This window comes from Phacochoerus africanus, chromosome X (assembly GCF_016906955.1).
Source record: "Phacochoerus africanus isolate WHEZ1 chromosome X, ROS_Pafr_v1, whole genome shotgun sequence".
Classification (NCBI taxonomy): Eukaryota; Metazoa; Chordata; class Mammalia; order Artiodactyla; family Suidae; genus Phacochoerus; species Phacochoerus africanus.
The window spans coordinates 61635568-61657046 of NC_062560.1; the positions used below are offsets into that span (position 1 = coordinate 61635568).

A 21479-nucleotide genomic window follows, 5' to 3' on the forward strand; every position below is an offset into this window, starting at 1 on the left:
AGACCCCTAGCCTGGGAACCTCCCTATGCTGCGGGTGTGGCCCTAAAAACAAAAACACCAAACAAACAAACAAAAAACCCACACAGTGTCCATGAGGATATAGGTTCAATCCCTGGCCTTGCTCAGTGGGTTAAGGATCTGGTGTTGCTGCAAGCTGTGGTGTAGGTTGCAGGCTTGGCTTGGATCTGGTGTTGCTGCGGCTGTGGCATAGTTCAGCAGCTGCAGCTCCAATTTGACCCCTAGCCTGGAAACTTCCATATGTCACAGGTGTGGCCATTAAAGGACCAAAAAATACAACCACAATAACATTATCATACTCAATGAAATGTATAAATTCTCAGTATCATCTAATACCTAGTCTGTGTTTAGTTTTCCCTTAGTAGCTTGAAAATGTTTTATTTTGCAATTGCCAACCTTCAGATATTTTTACTGACAATTTCAGATGATATTGTATTCCCACTCCTTGTTTTCCTTAAGCTTTTTCCTATTTGACACTGTCAGCTATTCCTTAAAACTTTTTTATTTTTTTATTTTTTTTTGTCTTTTGTCTTTTTTGTTGTTGTTGTTGTTGTTGCTATTTCTTGGGCCACTCCCGCGGCATATGGAGGTTCCCAGGCTAGGGGTTGAATCGGAGCTGTAGCCACCGGCCTACGCCAGAGCCACAGCAACTCGGGATCCGAGCCGCGTCTGCAACCTACACCACAGCTCACGGCAACGCCAGATCGTCAACCCACTGAGCAAGGGCAGGGACCGAACCCGCAACCTCATGGTTCCTAGTCGGATTCGTTAACCACTGCGCCACGACCGGAACTCCTTTATTTTTTTATTTTTTATTTTTTGTCTTTTGTCTTTTTTGTTGTTGTTGTTGTTGTTGTTTTGTCTTTTTGCTATTTCTTGGGCCGCTCCCTCGGCACATGGAGATTCCCAGGCTAGGGGTCGAATCGGAGCTGTAGCCACTGGCCTACGCCATAGCCACAGCAACATGGGATCCGAGCCACGTCTGCAACCTACATCGCAAGCAGCTCACGGCAACGCCGGATTGTTAACCCACTGAGCAAGGGCAGGGACCGAACCCGCGATCTCATGGTTCCTAGTCGGATTCGTTAACCACTGCGCCACGAAGGGAACTCCAAACTTTTAAGGCTATTCTACATGTTCTTCTGTTCTAAATCCTTCTTTTCTTTTCTTTTTTTTTTTGGCTCCTCTACTTCCTTCTGCTTGCACCCTTGAGACCCAATATTGAACTCTTTTCTCTTTTACTCTAACATTCCTTCTTTCAGGTAACTAATCTACATTATTGTTTCAGTTATCACATTTGTTTGAAACTAATATAATACTGTAAATCAACTATACCTCAATTTAAAAAAAAACTATCACCTTTGCTAATGACTCTAAAATCTTCATCTCCAGCCGGGGCCTCTCACCCAAACTCCAGTTCTCTATTTCTAACTGCCTACCGAACACTTCTGCATGAAAGCCCTATTGTAAACTCAAACCAAAAATAACTTGGAAATTTTTTTTTATCTTTTGTCCTTTTTTTAGGGCCGCACCTGCAGCATATGGAGGTTCCCAGGCTAGGGGTCGAATCGGAGCTGTAGCCACCTGCCACAGCCACAGCCACAGCAACTCCAGATCTGAGCCGAGTCTGAGACCTACACCACAGCTCATGGCAACGCTGGATCCTTAACCCACTGAGTGAGGCCAGGGATCGAACCCTCAACCTCATGGTTCCTAGTTGGATTCGTTTCCACTGCGCCACAACAGGAACTCATCAAACTGAAAATATCTTAAATTGAACTTACTATATACCCCCCAATAACTATCTTCACTTCCTCATTTCTGACAATGGCAATTTCATTCTCCCTGTTCTTAAGCTTAATATCCTAGTTATTTCTAACCTGTGATTCTCTTTCATTGCCCTTATTCAGTTAGTAACCAAGTTCTATTGAGTCTCCCCTTGTAGTAACTCTAGCTTCTTGCCAGTCTCACTGTTATTCCCTGAAACCTAATCACAAGACCTTCATAGGTAATTTAGCTACTATTTAGCGTTATACTGGAAGTCCTGACCAATGCCATGAAATGAGAAATCAAAATAAGTATAAAAATTGGCAAGGTAAAGACAAAACTCATTATTTTCAGTTGATATGAAAATCCAAGAGAATCAACTTATAAGTTATTAAACAAAAAAGTTTACATGAAAGACAGCTACTTATAAAATATATCAAAATCAACAACTTTCCTAAATATAAGCAATAAGTAAAATATGTTATAAAAATTTTCATTCACAATAGTAAGAAAAGCTATAAAATACATAATATAGGCAATGATCTCTTACATAGGAGAGAATGAAGAAAAGCAATAAAGGAGTTCCCGTTGTGGCTTGCAGGTTAAGAACCAACATAGTGGAGTTCCTGTCGTGGCGCAGTGGTTAACGAATCCGACTAGAAGCCATAAGGTTGCGGGTTCGATCCCTGGCCTTGCTCAGTGGGTTAAGGATCCAGTGTTGAAGTGAGCTCTGATGTAGGTCACAAACACGGCTCAGATCTCGTGTTGCTGTGGCTCTGGCATAGGCTGGGAGCTACAGCTCTGATTGGACCCCTAGCCTGGGAACCTCCATATGCCATGGGAGCGGCCCTAGAAAAGGCAAAAAAGACCAAAAAAAAAAAAAAGAACCGACGTAGTGTCTGTGAGGATGTAGGTTTGATCCCTGGCCTCGCCCATTGGGTTAAGGACCCTGCTTTGCCTCAAGCTGTGGTGTAAGTCTTAGATGTGGCTCAGATCTGGTGTTACGGTGGCTGTGGTGTAGGTCAGCAGCTGAAGATCCAATTTGACCCCTAGCTTGGGAACTTCCATATGCTACAGGTGCAGCTCTAAAGAGAAAAACAGAAAAAAAGCAATAAACCTAAAAGAAAAATTTGATTGGACATCATCAAAATTAAAACCTTCTGCTATTTTGGAGTTCCCTTGTGGTACAGCATGCTAAAGATCTGGCAGTGTCATTGCAGAGGCCTGGGTCACTTCTAAGGCATGTCTTTGATCCCTGGCCCAGGAACTTCCACATGCTGTGGGCAAGGCCAAGAAAATAGAATAAAATAAAATAAAAAGACTTATGCTATTTGGAGTTCCCATTGTGGCTCAGTGGTTAACGAATCTGACTAGGAACCATGAGGTTACCGGTTCGATCCCTGGCCTTGCTCAGTGGGTTAACGATCCGGTGTTACCGTGAGCTGTGGTGTAGGTTGCAGACCCGGCTCGGATCCCGCGTTGCTGTGGCCCTGGTGTAGGCCGGCGGCTACAGCTCTGATTAGACCCCTAGCCTGGGAACCTCCATATGCCGAGGGAGTGGCCCAAGAAAAGGCAAAAGACTTATGCTACTTTATTTAAGAAAACAAAAGGGCAGGCAGTTCCTGTTGTGCCTCAGCAGATTAAGAACCTGACTAGTATCCATGAGGATGCAGGTTTGATCCCTGGCCTTGCTCAGTGGGTTAAGTATCTGGTGTTGCCGCAAGCAGGTCACAGATGTGGCTTGGATCAGGCATTGTTGTGGCTGTGGTGAAGGCCAGCAGCTGCAGCTGCAATTTGACCCCTAGCCTAGGAACTTCTATATGCTGCAGGTGCAGCCCTAAAAAAAAAAAAAAGAAAGAAAGAAAGAAAAAGAAAAAAAGAAAAGAAAATGAAAGGGAAGCTAAAGAGAAGGAGAAAATATTCACTGTACTTATGTCTAACAAAGAATTTGTATCTAGAACATATAAAGAACTTAAAAAAATTTATGGCCACACCCATGGCATATGCAAGTTCCTGGGCCAGGGACTAAATCTGAGCTGCAGCTCCTATCTAAGCCACGACTGTGGCAACACCAGATCCTTAAACTAGTGCCTCCACAGCTACCTGATTCTTAACCCACTGCACCATAGCAGGAACTCCCCGAACATATAAAGAAATTTTACAACTCTAAATAAGAAAACAATCTAATGACAAAATAGGCAAAAGATTTGAACAGACACTGAACCAGGAAAGGTATATGAATAGTAATTAAGTAAATGAAAAGCTGCTCAAATCATTGGGCATCCGGGAAATGCAAGTGAAAACCACCATGAAATACCAACATATAAACTCACTAGAATTGCTAAATTTAAAAGTCAATACTGGAATTCCCATTGTGGTTCAGTGGGTTACAAACTTGACTAGTATCCATGAGGATGCGGGTTCCATCCTGGCCTCACTCAGTGGGTTAAGGATCTGGCATTGCCATGAGCTGTGTTGTACGTCGCAGACGTGGCTTGGATCCCGAGTTGCTGTGGCTGTGGTGTAGGCCGGCAGCTGCAGCTCCAATTCGACCCCTAGCCTGGGGATTTCCATATGCCGCAGGGTTGGCCCTAAAAAGCAATGGTAAAGATGTGGAGCCACTGGGACTCTCATATATTAGAATTTTATTTTATTATTTCATTTCATATTATTTTAGTCTTTTGAGGGCTGCACCCATGGCATATTTGGGGCTGCCCCAGGCTAGGGGTCAGATCGGAGCTGTAGCCACTGGCCTATGCCACAGCCACAATGCCAAATCCAAGCTCCGTCTGTGACCTATACCACAGCTCACAGCAACGCCAGATCCTTAACCACTGAGCGAGGCCAGGAATCCAATCTGTGTGCTCATGGTTACTAGTCAGATTTGTTTCTGCCTAGCCATGATGGGAACTCCTCATATATTAGAATTTTATTTTATTTTATTTTTTTTATATTAGAATTTTAAATGGTACAACCACTTTGGTGTACTATTCAATGGTTTCTTAAAATGTTAAATATAGGAGTTTCCTGTGGCTCAGTGGGTTAAGGATCCAGCGTTGTCACTGCTGTGGCTCTAGTTATAGCTGTGGTTCAGGTTCAGTACCTGGCCCAGGAACTTCCACATGTTGTGAGTGTGGGGAAAAAAATTTTGTTAAATATACAAAGTTAAACATATACCTACCCAATGACTCAACAATTTCATTCCTAGGCATCCCTCAAGAGAAATGAAAACGTAATCTGCGAAAAGACTGATGAATGAAATTTTCAAATATTGAGGTATGGGGAAGTTATTCTGGCTCATACATTAACTCATATTTTATGTCCCACAGCCTGTTTGTGGCCTATCAAACATACATTTTAACTCTGCTTTAATTATTAAAGAAAAGGATACATCGACCAGAAGTAAAGAATGTCCATGTTAAAAATAAAGATTAAATGCCTACCTTCCTGGAACGCCAATACTGCTACTCCTTCCATGATAAGACTCCCTTCCTATGTGCCAAGGCCAGTATTGACTGTGTACATGCTAATCTGGTTTTTCTTTTTCTTTTTTTTTGTCTTTTTTTTTTTTTTACTATTTCTTGGGCTGCTCCCACGGCACATGGCGATTCCCAAGCTAGGGGTCGAATCGGAGCTGTAGCCACCGGCCTACGCCAGAGCCACAGCAACGCGGGATCCGAGCCTCGTCTGCAACCTACACCACAGCTCACGGCAACGCCAGATCGTTAACCCACTGAGCAAGGGCAGGGACCGAAGCCGCAACCTCATGGTTTCTAGTCGGATTCGTTAACCACTGCGCCACGACGGGAACTCCCTAATCTGGTTTTTCGTTTGTTTGTTTTTGGAAATCTTGAAAGAATGTATCCATGACGTGTTTGATGTTTTTGTTCTGACAAAATGTAAAATTGTGTGAAAACCGTGTTTCTCCATAGCAGGGTTTTATTTTATTTATTTATTTATTTTTGTCTTTTGTCTTTTGTCCTTTTAGGGCCACACCCGCGGCATACAGAGGTTCCTAGGCTAGGGGTCCAATGGGAGCTGTTGCTGCTGGCCTACACCACAAACACAGCAATGCAGGATCCGAGCTGCATCTGCCACCTACACCACAGCTCATGGCAACGCTGGATCCTTAACCCACTGAGCGAGGCCAGGGATTGAACCCTCAACCTCATGGTTCCTAGTCGGATTCATTTCCACTGCGCCAAGATGGGAACTCCCCATAGAAGTTCTTTAGGGTTATCTGAGAGGCTGTCTTCCAGGATATAGTACTCAGTTTGGCTCAAATAAAACACTTTTCTATTCATATCAGAGATTGTTTATTGATTATTTTTGTCACCAAGACTTGTACACAAATATTCATAGCAGCTTTATCCATAACGGCCCCAAACTGGAAATAAATTGCTACACAGCCTTGCAACTGAATGCTACCAAGCAATAAAAAGGAATGAACTACTGGTATGCCATCAACAGGAATAAATCTCAGAAACATGCTGACCAAAAAAGTGGACAAAAAAAGTATATGCTCTATGATTCCATTTATATGAAATTCTAGAAAGGCATAAGTAATCTTTATTTATTTATTGCTTTTTACAGCAACACCTGCAGCATATGGAGGTTCCCTGACTAGGGGTCCGATCAGAGCTATAGCTGCTGTCCTACACCACAGTCACAGCAATGCAGGATCCAAGCCACATCTGCAACCTACACCACAGCTCAGGGCAAAGCCGGATCCTTAACCCACTGAGCAAGGCTGTGGATCGAACCTGTGGCTTCATGGATGCTAGTCAGATTCATTAACCACTGAGCCATGATGGGAACTCTAGCATAAGTAATCTTTAATGACAGCAAGCAGAACATTGGTTCTCTGAGGCTAGAGGTGATAAGGATTCACTTCAAAGGGGTACAAGGGAACTATCTGGGGATAATGGAAATGTATGTCTTGATTGTGGTAGTAATTAGGTGGTGCATACATTTGTCAAAATTCATCAAACTATGAACTTAATTTTTTTTTTGGCCACACCCATGGCATATGGAAGTTCCCAGGCCTAGGATTGAATTCGAGCCATAGCTGTGACCTATGCTATAGCTGCAGCAATGCCGGATCCTTAGCCTGCTCTGCCACAGTGGGAACTCCATCAAACTATAAACTAAAAATGAGCAATTTTAATGGTATATGAATTACACCTTTATAAATTTGAATTAAAAGGAAAAATACAATTGACAATAAAAAGGGATGAAGTAGTGATACATGCTACATCATAGATGAAAGTCAAGAACATTATGCTAGATGGAAGAAGCCAAGTGAAAAAAGATGATATACTCTGTGATCCCATTCATGTGAAATGGTCATGAAAGACAATTGTATATAGACAATAAGTAGATTAGTGGTTGCCTGGGGGTTGGGAACAGGAGATCACTGTAACTGGGCATGAGGCATCTTTCTGGGGTGATGGAAATGTTCTAAAATCAGATTGTGATGATAGCAGCACAACACTAAATTTACTAAAAATCATTTAATTGTACACTTAAAATGAGTGAATTTATGGTATGTAAATTATAATTCAAAGCTATTTTAAGAAGATAATTGACCATATGGTCCAGCAATCACACTCCTTGGTATCTATCCAAATGAGTTGAAAACTTACGTCTGCACAAAAACCTGCATTTAGATGTTTATAGCGCTTTATTCATAATTGCCTAATTTTGGAAGCAACCAAGATGTCCTGCAGTCGTTGAATGAATAAACTCTGGTACATCCACACAATGAAATATTATTCAGTGCTAAAGAAAAAATGAGCTGCCAAGCCATGAAAATACATGGAGAAAACTTATAATGCATATTACTAAGTGAAAGAAGCCAATCTGAAAAGGCTGCATATTGTATGATTCCAACTATAAGACATTCTGGAAAAGGCAAAGCTATGGAGACAGTTAAAAGATCAGTGTTGTCAGGTTTTGAGAGTGAGGGGAATGCATAGGTAGACTGCCAATGATTATTTAGGGCAATAAAACTATTCTGGATGAGACTATAATTGTGAATACAGTTGTTAAAACTCATAGAATGTACAATTCCAAGAATGAACCCTGACCTAAACTGTGAACTTTGGGTGATAGTGATGTGTCAATGTACATTTGTTGATTGTAACAAATGTATCACGGGAATTCTCCATACCTTCCTTCCGCTCAATTTTGCTGTGACCCTGAAACTGCTCTAAAAAATAAAGTATTAAAAAGTAACTGTTGAAACAAAATGATAACAATGTATTGTGTGATAAAAGAAGAATAACAATAGCAGTCCAGGAAGAGAAAAATGGAAGTATATTAATACGTTTCTTATACTCTTGGTGAAGTGGTATAATAACACTTGAAGGTAAACTGAGAAGCTATGGATGTACACTATCAACCTTTAAGCAACTGCTAAAATAACAAAGAGGTTATAGCTAATAAGCCAACAAAGGAGATAAAATGGAATTTAAAATGGCATGGATTAATCCAAAAGGAGGCAGAAAAAGAGGAAAAAGACAACAAGAAAGAGAGGGGCACATAGAAAACAAATGGCAAGATGACAGACTCAAACTCAACTATATCAACAATCCTGCTAAATGCAGATGGTCTAAACATGCCAATTACTGAGTAAAGATGATCAGATTGGGTAAAAAAACGCAAACAAACAAGGTCTAACCATATGCTGCCTACAAGAAATACTCTTTAATAAGAGTTCTCTTGTGGTGCAACAGGTCAAGGATCTGGTGTTGTCAGTGCAGTGACTTGGGTTGCTGCTGTGGTGTGGGTTCGATTTCTGGCCTGAGAACTTCCGAACACTGAGTGTGCCCAAACAACAACAACAACAACAACAAAAACCAAGAGTTCCCGTCATGGCGCAGTGGTTAACAAATCCGACTAGGAACCATGAGGTTGCAGGTTCCATCCCTGGCCTCAATCAGTGGGTTAAGGATCCAGTGTTGCCGTGAGCTGTGGTGTAGGTGGCAGACATGGCTCGGATCCCGCGTTGCTGTGGTTGTGGTGTAGGCCAGCGGCTACAGCTCCGATTTGACCCCCAGCCTGGGAATCTCCATATGTCGCAGGTGCGGCCGTAGAAAAGAGAAAAAGACAAAAAAAGAAAAAGAAAAAAAAAAGGAAAAAAAAGAGAAAAGAAATGAAAAGAAAAAAGAAATACTCTTTAAATACAGACACAGGAGTTCCCATCATGGCTCAGTGGTTAGTGAAACCAACTAGCATCCATGAGGATGTGGGTTCAATCCCTGGCCTTGCTCAGTGGGTTAAGGATTTGGCGTTGCCGTGAGCTATGGTGTAGGTTGCAGACGCAGCTCGGATCCCATGTTGCTGTGGCTCTGGTATAGGCCGGCAGCTAGAGCTCTGATTTGACCCCTAGCCTGGGAACCTCCATATGCTGCAAGTGCAGCCCTAAAAAGACCAAAAAACAAACAAACAAACAAACAAAAAAAGACACAAATAGGTTAAAAATAAACGTACGTAAAAAAAAAAAGATGTACTACAATAACACTAGTCAAAAAAAAAGGGGGAGGAGGAGTTCCCATTGTGGCTCAGCAGTAACAAACCTGGCTAGTATCCCCATGAGGGCGGGTTCAATCCCCGGCCCTGTTCAGTGTGTTAAGCATCTGGTGTTGCCTGAGTTGTGGTGTAGTTTGCAGACCTGGCTCGGATCCCGGATTGCTGTGGCTGTGGTGTAGGCTGGCAGCTGTAGCTCCAATTTGACCCCTGGCCTGGGAATCTCCATATACTGCAGGTGCAGCCCTACAAAAAGACAAAAAAAAAAGGTAGAGGAACTATATTAATATTGGACAAAGTAGCTTTCAGAGCAAAGATACCAGGAATAAAGAAGGTAATTTCATAATGACAAAGGGGTCAGTTAGAGGACATAACAATTCCAAACGTTTGTGCACCTAATATAAAAGCTAAAAAAAAAAATACAGGAATCAGGAGTTCCTGTCGTGGCGCAGTGGTTAACGAATCCGACTAGGAACCATGAGGTTGTGGCTTCGGTCCCTGCCCTTGCTCAGTGGGTTAACGATCCGGCGTTTCCGTGAGCTGTGGTGTAGGTTGCAGACGCGGCTCGGATCCCGCGTTGCTGTGGCTCTGGAGTAGGCTGGTGGCTACAGCTCCGATTCAACCCCTAGCCTGGGAACCTCCATATGCCGCGGGAGTGGCCCAAGAAATAGCAACAACAACAACAAAAAGACAAAAGACAAAAAAAAAACACAAAAAAATACAGGAATCAATAACTGATAAGCCTGCAAGGAGAAACAGACAAATCCACAATTTATTCTAGTTAGAGATTTCAATACATTTTTTTTTTTTGGACATGCCTGAAACATGCAGAAGTTCCTAGGCCAGGGATCAAACCTTCACCACAACAGTGACCCTCACCACAGCAGTGACAATGCTGGATCCTTAATGAGCTGAGCCACCAGGGAACTCCAACAATTACTCTTCTCTTAATAATCTTTAGGAGTAGGCATAAAATCAGCAAGGATATAGTAGAAATCAACAACACTATCAACCAAATTGTCCTGGTTGACATTTACAGAACACCCAATAACAGCAAAATATACATTCTTTTCAAGTGTACATGTACATGGAGTATTTACCAGGATAGGCTATATTCTATGCCACAAAACAAGTCTCAATGAATTTGAAAGGATTCAAGTCACACAAAATATAAATAATGGAATTTAAATTACCTATCAATAACAGAAGGATCTCTGGAAAATCCTCAAATAGTTTAAAACTAAACAATCCATTTCTAGATAACATATGGGCCAAAGAAGAAACCAAAAAAGAAATTAGAGGATTTCCTTGGTGGCTCAGCAGGTTAAGGATTGTCACTGCTGTGGATCTGTTACAGGGTGGTGTGGGTTTTATCCCTGGCCCAGGAACTTCCACATGCCATGGGTGTGGTCAAAATGAAAAAGGAAATTAGAACATATTTTGAATTGAATAAAAATGAAACCATACCATGTAATTTATGACATTCTGCTAAAACAAGAGTTCGGGGTGATTTTGAAGCACTAAACATCTGCATCAGAACAGAAGAACGACTCAAAACATTAACTTCAGCTTTCACTTCAGTAAAAAGAAGACCAAATAAAACTGAAAGTATAAGAACAAAAATAATGAAGATCAAAGTGGAAATCAGTGAGACAGAAAACAAAAAAAAATAGAGAAAATCAACAAAATGGTATTCTGGTACACGTGTTCATTGCAGCATTATTCACAATAATCAAAATTTGGAAACAGGAGTTTCTACTGTAGTGCAAAGAAATTGACGGCGTCTCTGCAGCGTCAGGGCGTAGGTTAGCTCCCTGGCCCGGTGCAGTGGATTTAAGGATCCAGTGTGCCTCCCAGGTCGGAGATGCTATTGCAACTGGTGTTGCCATGGCTGCGGCTTACTCCTCAACTGCAGCTCAGATTAGACCCCTGGCCGGGGAACTTCCACATGCCACAGGTGTGGCCACAAAAAAGAAAAAAAAAAGTAATATATTGAAAACTATTGAATGGTACAATTTAAATGAGGGAATTGTATGGTATGTGCATTTGTATCTCAAAGTTGTTAAAAAAAAAGTACATACTGCACGATTCCATTTACATAAAAGTCTAGAAAATGCAAACTAATATATGGTGACAGAGACCATAATTTTTAAAATCGCTTTCATTTTTCTTAACACTTTTTCAGTCCCCTGACTGCCTCTTTATGTCTTGAGGAGAAAACAGGGCTCGGAGGAGGAGATGGTCTCACTTGGTCAAGAGTTTGTAAAGCCCGGGGACCTCCGAATCGAGGAACTGGTACTGGGGCCTAGACCCCAGTAATCTTTGATTACCCAAAGGTGTAGTTTAGAAGCCTGTGATTTGCAGACCGCGAGGCAAACGCTAGAACTCCATTTCCCACGAGGTCTCTGGGGCACCGGGTGGAGACTGCGTCCGACGATGGGGGCGGGACTCGGTCGCTACCCGGATGTAGCGCCTAGCCCGCGGAGCCTGCCCTGCCCAGCCCAGCAAGAGACGCCCGGGAGGCTTTACCCACTGCGGTTGAACCGTGCAGGAGGACGACCTCTTTGCTGGGTAATCCTTATCGAGGACCACCCCTAGGAGGTCCCCTCGTCCACTCTTTTCTCCTTGAGTCTCCCCATCCCCAGGACAGTTACCTTAGTATAGGATGGAAGGGATTCGAGGGTGGGATGCGTTGTCTGTATATCGGAGGAGATTGAGCCAGCTCTTCGTGTTTGTGAATCCAGCGTTAGGCACCTATCCGTCCCGGGCTCACGGGTCCATCGGAAGTCCCAGAACCACCTACCCTCTGTGGAAAGGGTGTGAGGGAAGTGCCGAGCGGGCTTGTGATGGCTATCGATGGGTCACTAGGATTGCCACCCGTTAAGTTTCCAGGCGCAGGATACTCTCCCCTGTCTTGGGGTTGGGGAGTGTTCACATGGCTTCCGTCGCTCCCGAGTGTGCTGAAGTCGTCTTTGCCTGTTCTTGAACCAGAGAAGTTAGTCTTTAATGTGAAAAAGCTTCCTGGATTTAGTAGATAACTAAGTTGCAGAAAGTAGTGACAAAAAATGGGGAGTCTTCTGAATTGTTTTCGGTTCAAAAAGAGTTATTTCTATGGAAAAGGGTGAGACTGGAGGAGAATGTACTAGAAACGGTAATACTTTGAGCTGCTTTCTTGTCTTGATTGTTCCTGGGTCTTTTATGTGGTGTGTCTAACCTAGGAGAAAATTGACTGCTAGGCAGTGTACATGTGAAGAAGGATGTTTTGTCAGATGACATTGGATGATTTATTTTTTTCCCATTTTTTAAAGTTTTGTTGAAGTACAGTTGATTTACAGTGTTGTGATAATTTCTGCTTTATAACAAAGTGATTCAGTTATATACATGAACATATCCATTCTTTTTCAGATTCTTTTCCTCTATAGGGAGATTGGACTATTTAGAAGAAACTAGAATTACAAGGTTAAAAGTGAGTGACTAACTCTGAAGGGAACCTTCTGAGGTATTGGTTTCTGCAACTTCAGGCTTCTTCCAATTTCCAATTCTAGAGGCATACTTAATGATCTCTGAGCTGATGTGATGTCTACTTCACAGTGCTACTGTGAAGCTTAAATAAGATATGTGAAAGTATTTTGCACAGCGCCTGTAACAGCCTTCCCCATAGCAACTTATTTTCCTGTGGGCCATTCATTACTGTGTATTACTGTTTGCATTTTTAGAAAAGTCCTGCCATTTCCATAGGAGTATGAGCTTCTATCATCATTTTTAACCTTTTTTTGAGTCCCTCTTAGCAGTGCATTGTGCATATTAGCACCTGCCAGAGTGTGTGGGTGGTGGTGATGAGGAGAAAGCTGTAGGTGATCATAGCTGGGCAGCCTAGTGATGGTGGATCTGGGAGCTGAACGAAAGAAGCTTTTCTCATATAAGTGATGAACAAAGTATTGGCTTTTCTCAGAGCTCCCAGCCGTTTAAAAACATATTCTTATTTTTTTGTATTTTTAACCATTTTAAGTGTACAGTAGTGTTAACTATCTGCACATTGTTGTACAACAGATAGAGTTTTTTCTCTTGAAAAACTGAAACTCTTTATCCCTTAAACAACTCCCCATTTCCCCCTCCCCCAGCCCCTGGCAACTGCCATTCTTTGTTTCTATGAATTTTGACTATTCTAGATACCTTATATAAGGGGAATTGTAGTATTTGGCTTTTTGTGACTGGCTTATTTCACTTAGCATAATGTCCTCAAGGTTCATCTATGTTGTAGTGTATGAAGAGATTTCCTTTTTCTTTTTAAGGCTGAGTAAAATATATGTATATATTATATATGTATTATATATTATATTCTTTATCCATTATCCATTGATGGACATTTAGGTTGCTTGCTTCTACGTCTTGGCTATTGTGAATAATGATGCAGTGAACATGGGTGTGCAATTATCTGAGAGCTTGTCTTCAATTCTCTTGGATATATTTATTATTATTATTATGTTGGCAGCACCTGCGGCATGTGGAAGTTCCCAGGCCAGGGATTGAACCCAATGCCACAGGTGTGACCTGTGCCATAGCTGCGGCAACACTGGATCCCTAACATGCTGCACCACATGGGAACTTTTAGTATTATTTTTAAAGCTGTTAACTATGGAGAATTTCAAACATACACACAAGTAGAGGAAGTTGTATAATGAATATGTGGGCTGGATAAATGAGTTAACTGTACAAAGCAGCCCCCTCCCCCAGAATACCTGGGACTTTTGTTGAACCCTCCTTTTCATGAGAGTTTGCTACAGGTGAGGATGTTTTAGTTTTATTCAGACCTGGGCTGCCCTAGCTCCATTTCATTGTCTAGGTCCACCATCAGTGTGACTTGAGTGCCCATCTACAGATCATTTTATTATCTATACCTGGAGTACTGGTATGTCTAAACAATAGAAAGGAGTGTAGATGGCGCTTTTTTTTTTTTTTTTTTTTTTTTTTTTGTCTTTTTAGGGCCACACCTGAGGCCTATGGAGGTTCTCAGGCTAGGGGTTAAATCGGAGCTATGGCTGCTGGCCTATGCCACAGCCATAGCCACAGCAACGAGGGATCTGAGCCATGCCTGCAACCTACACCACAGCTCACGGCAATGCCAAATCCTTAACCCACTGAGCAAGCCCAGGGATCGAACCCATGTCCTCATGGATACTAGTTGGGTTCATTAACCACTGAGCCATGATGGGTACTCCTAGATGGCTTTTCCTAGTTATAGAGATGAGGAGCTGAACTGGGGTGCAAAGTGGCATTGGTGGCTAAGAGTTTTGCTCTGGTTCAGCAAGCAGTCACTGAGCAGAGACACTGGGTGGTACCTGGAGGAGGCTGGGAGGATGAGTTGTATAGGCAGTAACTTCTATCAGAGGAGAAGGAAATTAATCCAGACTGGGAAAGTCAAGGAAGGTGGTTCTCAAGGAATGTAGTGGTTGACTTTGCCCTACTTCCATTGACCTTGTGTGTTTGATCCCCTATGCTTGTTCCTAAATGTAAAAAGACAGAGCTGATGGTCAGTGAGTACTCTGGGATGGTTGCCTACTAGAACTGAATTAGGCCCTGGACTTTTAGCTGTGGAACCTGTGCTAAGGAAAGGAAGGCGTCTAGCTGGAATGCCTTGCTGGTCAGAATTGACCGTGTGAGGAAAGAGCTACCCCTAGTGGGCTAGTGGGCCTGTGTAAAGCATACTGAGAAGGCCAGCTTTTCTTTACTCTGACCCAAAATGAGGTGTTTTGTTTTGGTCCATGACATGGGCCTAATGTAGACCTTAGCTAATAAGACAACAAGATGGGGGAGGTATCTATTCCCCCGAATTCTCGAGGTGCAAAACGAATTGATTCTCATTTTTTCCTATAATGAAATAACATATGGGAGTTACTGCTATGGCACAATGGGTTAAAAATCTGACTGTAGTGGCTCAGGTCGCAGCAGAGGCGCGGGTTTGATCTCTGGCCCAGAGCAATGGGTTAAAGGATCTGGTGTTGCTGCAGCTGCGACTCAGATTCAATCCCTGGGAACTTGCATATGCTGCAGGTGCAGCCATAAAAAAAATATGTATGATAATGTATCCCCTTTCCTCCATGTTCTGACACTTGAAGTTAGTACTAAAAGGATCCAGTCTGAAACTGGGCAGCAGTTAAGAAGCTAAAGAAAATGGCATGCTTTAGGGGCACTGACAGTAGGGCATTGACAGGATATTAATATGGGAGCTCACAGTAAACATGCTCCTTGGAGATGACGTTTTGGACCATTAACTCTCAAATACTTTATTCATAAAGAAATGGACTAGAGGGGAGTTCCCATTATGGCGCAGTGGAAACGAATCCGACTAGGAGCCATGAGGTTGCGGGTTCAATCCCTGGCCTCGCTTGGTGGGTTAAGGATTCAGCATTGCCGTGAGCTGTGGTATAGGTCACAGACATGGCTCGGATCTGGCGTTGCTGTGGCATTGGCAGAGGCCAGCAGCTGTAGCTTCGATTGGACCCCTAGCCTGGGAACCTCCATATGCTGCGGGTGTGGCCCTAAAAAGACAAAAGCCCCCCCCCCCAAAAAAAAAGAAAGAAAAGAAAAAAGAAATGGACTAGAGTATGGTGGTGTTATGATCTGTAGTTTTTGTTTTTGTTTTTTGTCTTTTTAGGGTTGCACCCACAGCATATAGAGGTTCCCAGGCTAGGGGTCCAATTGCAGCTGCCAGCCTACACCACAGCCACAGCAACACCAGATTAAAGCTGTGTCTGCAACCTACACTGCAGCAATGCTGGATCCTTAACCCACTGATCGAGGCCAGGGATTGAACCTGCGTCCTCATGGATGCTAGCAGATATGTTTCCGCTGGGCCATGACAGGAACTCCCATGATCCGTCGTTTTATTCAGATAAGGTGGGAAAGGATGAGTCCTTTGATTTGTACAGCATTGCAATCACATTACAAAACTTTTGCCTTCTCCAGCAGAATAGTAATTTTCTTGAAGTCATAGTAGCTTCTGACACTTAATGAGTACTTCCTACGTGGCAGGTACTAATCAGTATGGCAGCTGTATTCTTTCATTTAAGCTTCAGTTATAAACTTGCCCAAGTTCACAAAACTTAAGAAGAGAAGACTGGTTTTTCACTCCAGGCAGTCTGACTTCAGAGTCTGGATTCTTAGCCACTTCTCCATATGGCTGGGTCAGACTGGCCTACCTTTCTCTCCAATATTATGTTATTGTTTTTCAGGAACAGAGTGTGCCTTTGCTGAATCTATAGCCACAGACCCAAAGTCAACCTTGGGAACCTTCTTTCTATACTGGTGTTTTGTGTGGTTTTGTTTGTTTGGTTTTGGTTTTTTTGCTTTTTAGGGGCTGCACCTGCGGCATATGGAAGCTCCCAGCCTAGGGGTTGAATCGAAGCTATAGCTGCTGGCCTATGCCATAGCCACAGCATTGCCAGATCTGAGCCATGTCTGTGACCTACGCAACAGCTCATGGCGACTCCGGATCCCCGACCCACTAAGCGAGGCCAGGGATCGAACGTGCATCCTCATGGATACTAGTAGGATTCACTTCTGCTGTGCCACAACAGGAATTGCCTTTTTATTTTTTGTTTGTTTTTGTCTTTTCTGGCCATTTCTTGGGCTGCTCCCTTGGCATATGGAGGTTCCCAGCCTAGGGGTCAAATCAGAGGTGTAGCTGCCGGCCTATTCCAGAGCCACAGCAACGCCAGATCTGAGCTGCATCTGTGACCTACACCACAGCTCATGGCAATGCCGGATCCTCAACCCACTGAGCCGGGCCAGGGATCGAACCTGCAATCTCATGGTTCCTTGTCGGATTCGTTAACCACTGAGCCACGATGGGAATTCCAGGAATTGCCTTTTTAAAAAAATTAGTTAACATGTATTTAGCACCTGCTACATTTTAACGCCTTTGATATAATGCAGATCTTATGACAATAATGTAACATAAATAAGTATGTATACAATGGTTTTTAATATTTTTGGGCTTACGGTCCTTTTTGAGAGTCTGATATCAGCTTTGGATCTTCTTTCCAGAAAAATGTACTAATGCTCATACACATAATATTACACACAACTTCAGAGGTGGCTTCTAAAATCCACTGAAGGCTATCCTCTAGTAGTCCGTGGACTCCATCCATGGTAAGAACTCTTGCCCTATACAACCTTTCCCAGCTGACTCTTCTGTGGTGCTAAGGGGCTGGGCAGTGTGGATGTGTGTGTTACGGGGGGGTGGGGTGGTGGTTACCTCTTTTCTTTCTCCTCAGAGAGAAATGTTTATATAGCTTAGGCTCCCTAAATTAACCAAAGTCTGTGAACATTCTTTCTTTCTCTCTTGTACACAGGACTCCAAGAGAACAATACAGACGATCAAATGTGTGGTTGTGGGGGATGGGGCTGTAGGTAAGACCTGTCTCCTCATCAGTTACACCACAAATGCCTTTCCTGAGGAGTATATCCCCACTGTGTTTGACAACTATAGTGCCCAGACATCGGTGGATGGCCAAATCGTCAGCCTGAATCTGTGGGACACAGCTGGCCAAGAGGAGTATGACCGACTGCGAACGCTGTCCTACCCCCAGACTAATATCTTTGTCATTTGTTTTTCCATTGGCAACCCATCCTCTTATGCCAACGTGAGGCATAAGTGGTACCCAGAGGTCTCGCATCATTGCCCCAATGTACCCGTTTTGCTGGTAGGCACCAAGAGGGACCTGCGGAGTGACCTTGAGACAGTGAAGAAGCTGAAGGAACAGAGCCTAGTGCCCACAACTCCTCAGCAAGGCACTTCCCTGGCTAAGCAGGTGGGGGCTGTGAAGTATCTGGAATGTTCGGCCCTGATGCAGGATGGGGTCCATGAGGTATTTTCAGAAGCTGTCCGGGCTGTGCTTTACCCTGCCACAAAGAAGAACACCAAGAAGTGTGTCCTCTTATAGCTTTGGGGGTGCCGCTTGGGGACTGCACCTAAGAAGAATAAGGGGGAATTCCTTTGACAGCACTTAACAACGCCAGTGGGAGCCATTTATCTCTTCTTTTGGAAACCCTAGACTTCAGATTATCTGATTTTTGGAGGAATGAAGAGAGGCTAGTTTGTACTTGGCTGCTTTGAAGGTCAGTCTGAACCTTTTGAAGGAAGTTTGAGTGTGTGTCTCCCCTGTTGAAGCGGTTAGGAGAGACACCACCAAGTGCTGTGCTTTTCTGTCTTGGCCAGGCCACGACTAAGCAGAGCAGCCTCGTTCTGTTCTTTGTGGGCTTTTGCTTGGCTGTTTGAAATCTAATTTCAGCTTTCCTGGCTGAATTTACCATTGAGCGAGTGCCTCACAGAAGGACAAGATTCTCTAGGTTTTCAAATCATTGCCTTAAACTTTCTGCTATGCTACTAATTTTTGGAAACCATTGTATGTGTGATTCCTGGGTGTTCCCAGTATTGACATCTCCTTTCCATTCTTGAGAGAAGATATTTCTGCAATTATAGTTAAGCAGGATTGTCTAGAGTTCTGTGAGACCGTAACAGATGTTTCTTAAAAGGGTTCTGCAGTCAAATAAAGCAGGAACCAGTGATTTATTTATTTTTATTTTTTTGTCTTTTTAGGGCCGCACCCGCAGCATATGGAGGTTCCCAGGCTAGGGGTCGACTCAGAGCTGTAGCTGCCCACCTACACCACAGACACAGCACCGCAGCATCCGAGCTGCGTCATCGACCTACACCACAGCTCACGGCAATGCCGGATCCTTAACCCACTGAGCGAGGCCAGGGATCGAATCTGCGTGTTCGTGGATGCTAGTCAGGTTCGTTTCTGCTGAGCCACGATGGGAACTCCCAGGAACCAGTGATTTAAATAGTGCTGAATAGGTTCTTCTACTGCAGGAAGTTATAACTTTTAAGCAGCATGCAATGTTTCCCAATCTTATTTCACTGAACCTTTATTTGGAGGGATCCCATGCAACACCTGTTAACATCTCTGGGAATAGTTTCAGAGATGCTGGGTTACTAGGGACTAGGAATCCCCATGGAGGAGAAAGTGAAGAAAAAAAAGCATGATGTGGTCCTGTTCTTTGTGATCTTTCTCTCTTCATGCCTTTGAGAGGAATGTTTACCAGTCATGGTCTTGTTAATGGTTCTGCTCCCATCCTTAGGGGATGGATTTGGCCCTTAGTCCTGAGAGTACACTGGCTATGGGATCTTTTTTTTTTTTGTCTTTTTGTCTTTATAGGGCCACACCCATGGCATATGGAGGTTCCCAGGCTAGGGGTCTAATCGGAGCTGTTGCTGCCAGCCTACGCCAGAGCCACAGCAACTTGGGATCTGAGCTGCATCTGCGACCTACACCACAGCTCATGGCAACGCCGGATCCTCAACCCACTGAGCAAGGCCAGGGATTGAACCCGCAACCTCATGGTTCCTAGTCAGATTCGTTAACCACTGAGCCAGGACGGGAACTCCTGGCTCTGGGATCTGATGCTCAGATCTGCCCTCAGATTCTGTAACATTCTGCTGTGGAATGAATAATCTGTCTGCAAAGCTATGTCTCTGAGGCTTCTGTGGGGCCCTTTTTTCTGTCACCCTTCTACTTTAGGGAAAGACCACTGAAGATTAGCCCCCTACATAAAACCAAGGAAACAACAAAATTAATTAAAACTAATCGAATTAGTTGCCATCAGGGTGTTCTGTGATTCCTTCTGAGACTTCTCTTCTGCTGTCATTCTTCTGAGTCACTATAAAGGCTTCCTGTTCCTCTCTCCTCTGTATATCCCCATGTGTGTGCATGTGTTCCTTCAATCCCTGTGTGCCTTTTGAGGTCTTTTAGTTGCTTCAAGAGAATTGGGGTACGTTGGGGGTCTCCAGACTATGGGACTTTCGTCACTCTTATGAGGGTTTTGCTGGAGTTGCTCAGCCTGCCCTGGGGCACAAGGAGTCAGATTCCCTATCCCAGTGGGTCTGCTACTCCTCCCTACGTGTTTGTTTTCCTGTTTTTTTTTTTCTTTTTTAGGGCTGCACCTGTGGCATATGGAAGTTCCTGGGCTAGGGGTTGAATCAGAGCTGCAGCTGGAGCCTACGCCACAGCCACAGCCACACCAGATCCGAGCTGCATCTGCAACCTACACCAAAGCAATACTGGATCCTTAACCCACTGATCGAGGCCAAGGATTGAACCCACATCCTCACGGACACTATATCAAGTTTGTAACCCACCAAGCCACAATAGGAACTCCCTCCCTTGGTGTATTTTTGACCTTCTTCATTTGACATGGAAGGAAAACTTTATCTGGCAGATAGTGGTTGACATCTCCACCGTGCACATGTCCTTTCACCCTGCCAGAAGAGCATGGGATTTTTGAGAGTTTGGGAAATGGAGCTAAAAGGATCATATACATCCCCTTGGAGTGGGTAAAATACCTTTGCTTTGCTCTGTGATATTGTTATTCTTTGACAAGACAGGATCAGAGTAACCTCAGACTAACTGAACCTCCTAGAAGGGGTTTGCCAGACAAAATATAATTAACTTTTTTTTTTTTTTTAAGGACTGCACCTGCAGCATATGGAAGTTCCCAGGCTAGGGATCCAATTGTAGCTGCAGCTGCCAGCCTATACCACAGCCATGGTAACACCAGATCCAAGCTGTGTCTGCGACCCATACTGCAGTAATGCTGGATCCTTAACCCACTGAGCGGGGCCAGGAATCGAACCCATGTCCTCATGGATACTGGTCAGGTTTGTTACCACTGAGCCACAATGGGAACTCCAAAATACAATATTTTTTTTTACTAATTTTTTAGTATAAGTGTTTATCTTGCAATATTTGGGACACACTCACACTAAAAAAAATTGCTGTTTATCTGAATTTCAAATTTAACAGGGCATCCTGTGTTTTTATTTGCTAAATCCAGCAATCCTACTCTTGGAGAATCTGGAACCTGGAGGTTAAGTGAATATTGACCAAGTATTGCTGGAAGATAAAATTTTATGTACATTTTCTATTCTTTCATTCTGGTTTTTCCCTTTCCTCACCATGGACTAAAGTGTTTGTTTTTCCTTCATCACTGTGCACCCTACCTCACCCAGTACTTCATTGGTATACATTTCTACACTGTTGATTGTTTAAAGCTGTGGAGGATCCAGGATGAATACTACTGTCTAACATACGCCTTCTATC

The 21479-nt window shown here is 43.4% G+C and overlaps 1 protein-coding gene across 1 annotated transcript; it reads left to right on the top strand.

Moving 5' to 3' along the window:
- The first annotated feature begins 11817 nt into the window (after positions 1-11817).
- LOC125118951 (rho-related GTP-binding protein RhoG-like) lies at positions 11818-18889 on the top strand. Its single transcript, XM_047765879.1, has 3 exons — positions 11818-11886; positions 17362-17466; positions 17670-18889. The coding sequence occupies exons 2-3, from the start codon at positions 17464-17466 to the stop codon at positions 18258-18260; spliced, it is 594 nt and encodes a 197-aa protein (XP_047621835.1). The 5' UTR covers positions 11818-11886; positions 17362-17463; the 3' UTR covers positions 18261-18889.
- The last annotated feature ends 2590 nt before the right edge of the window (positions 18890-21479 follow it).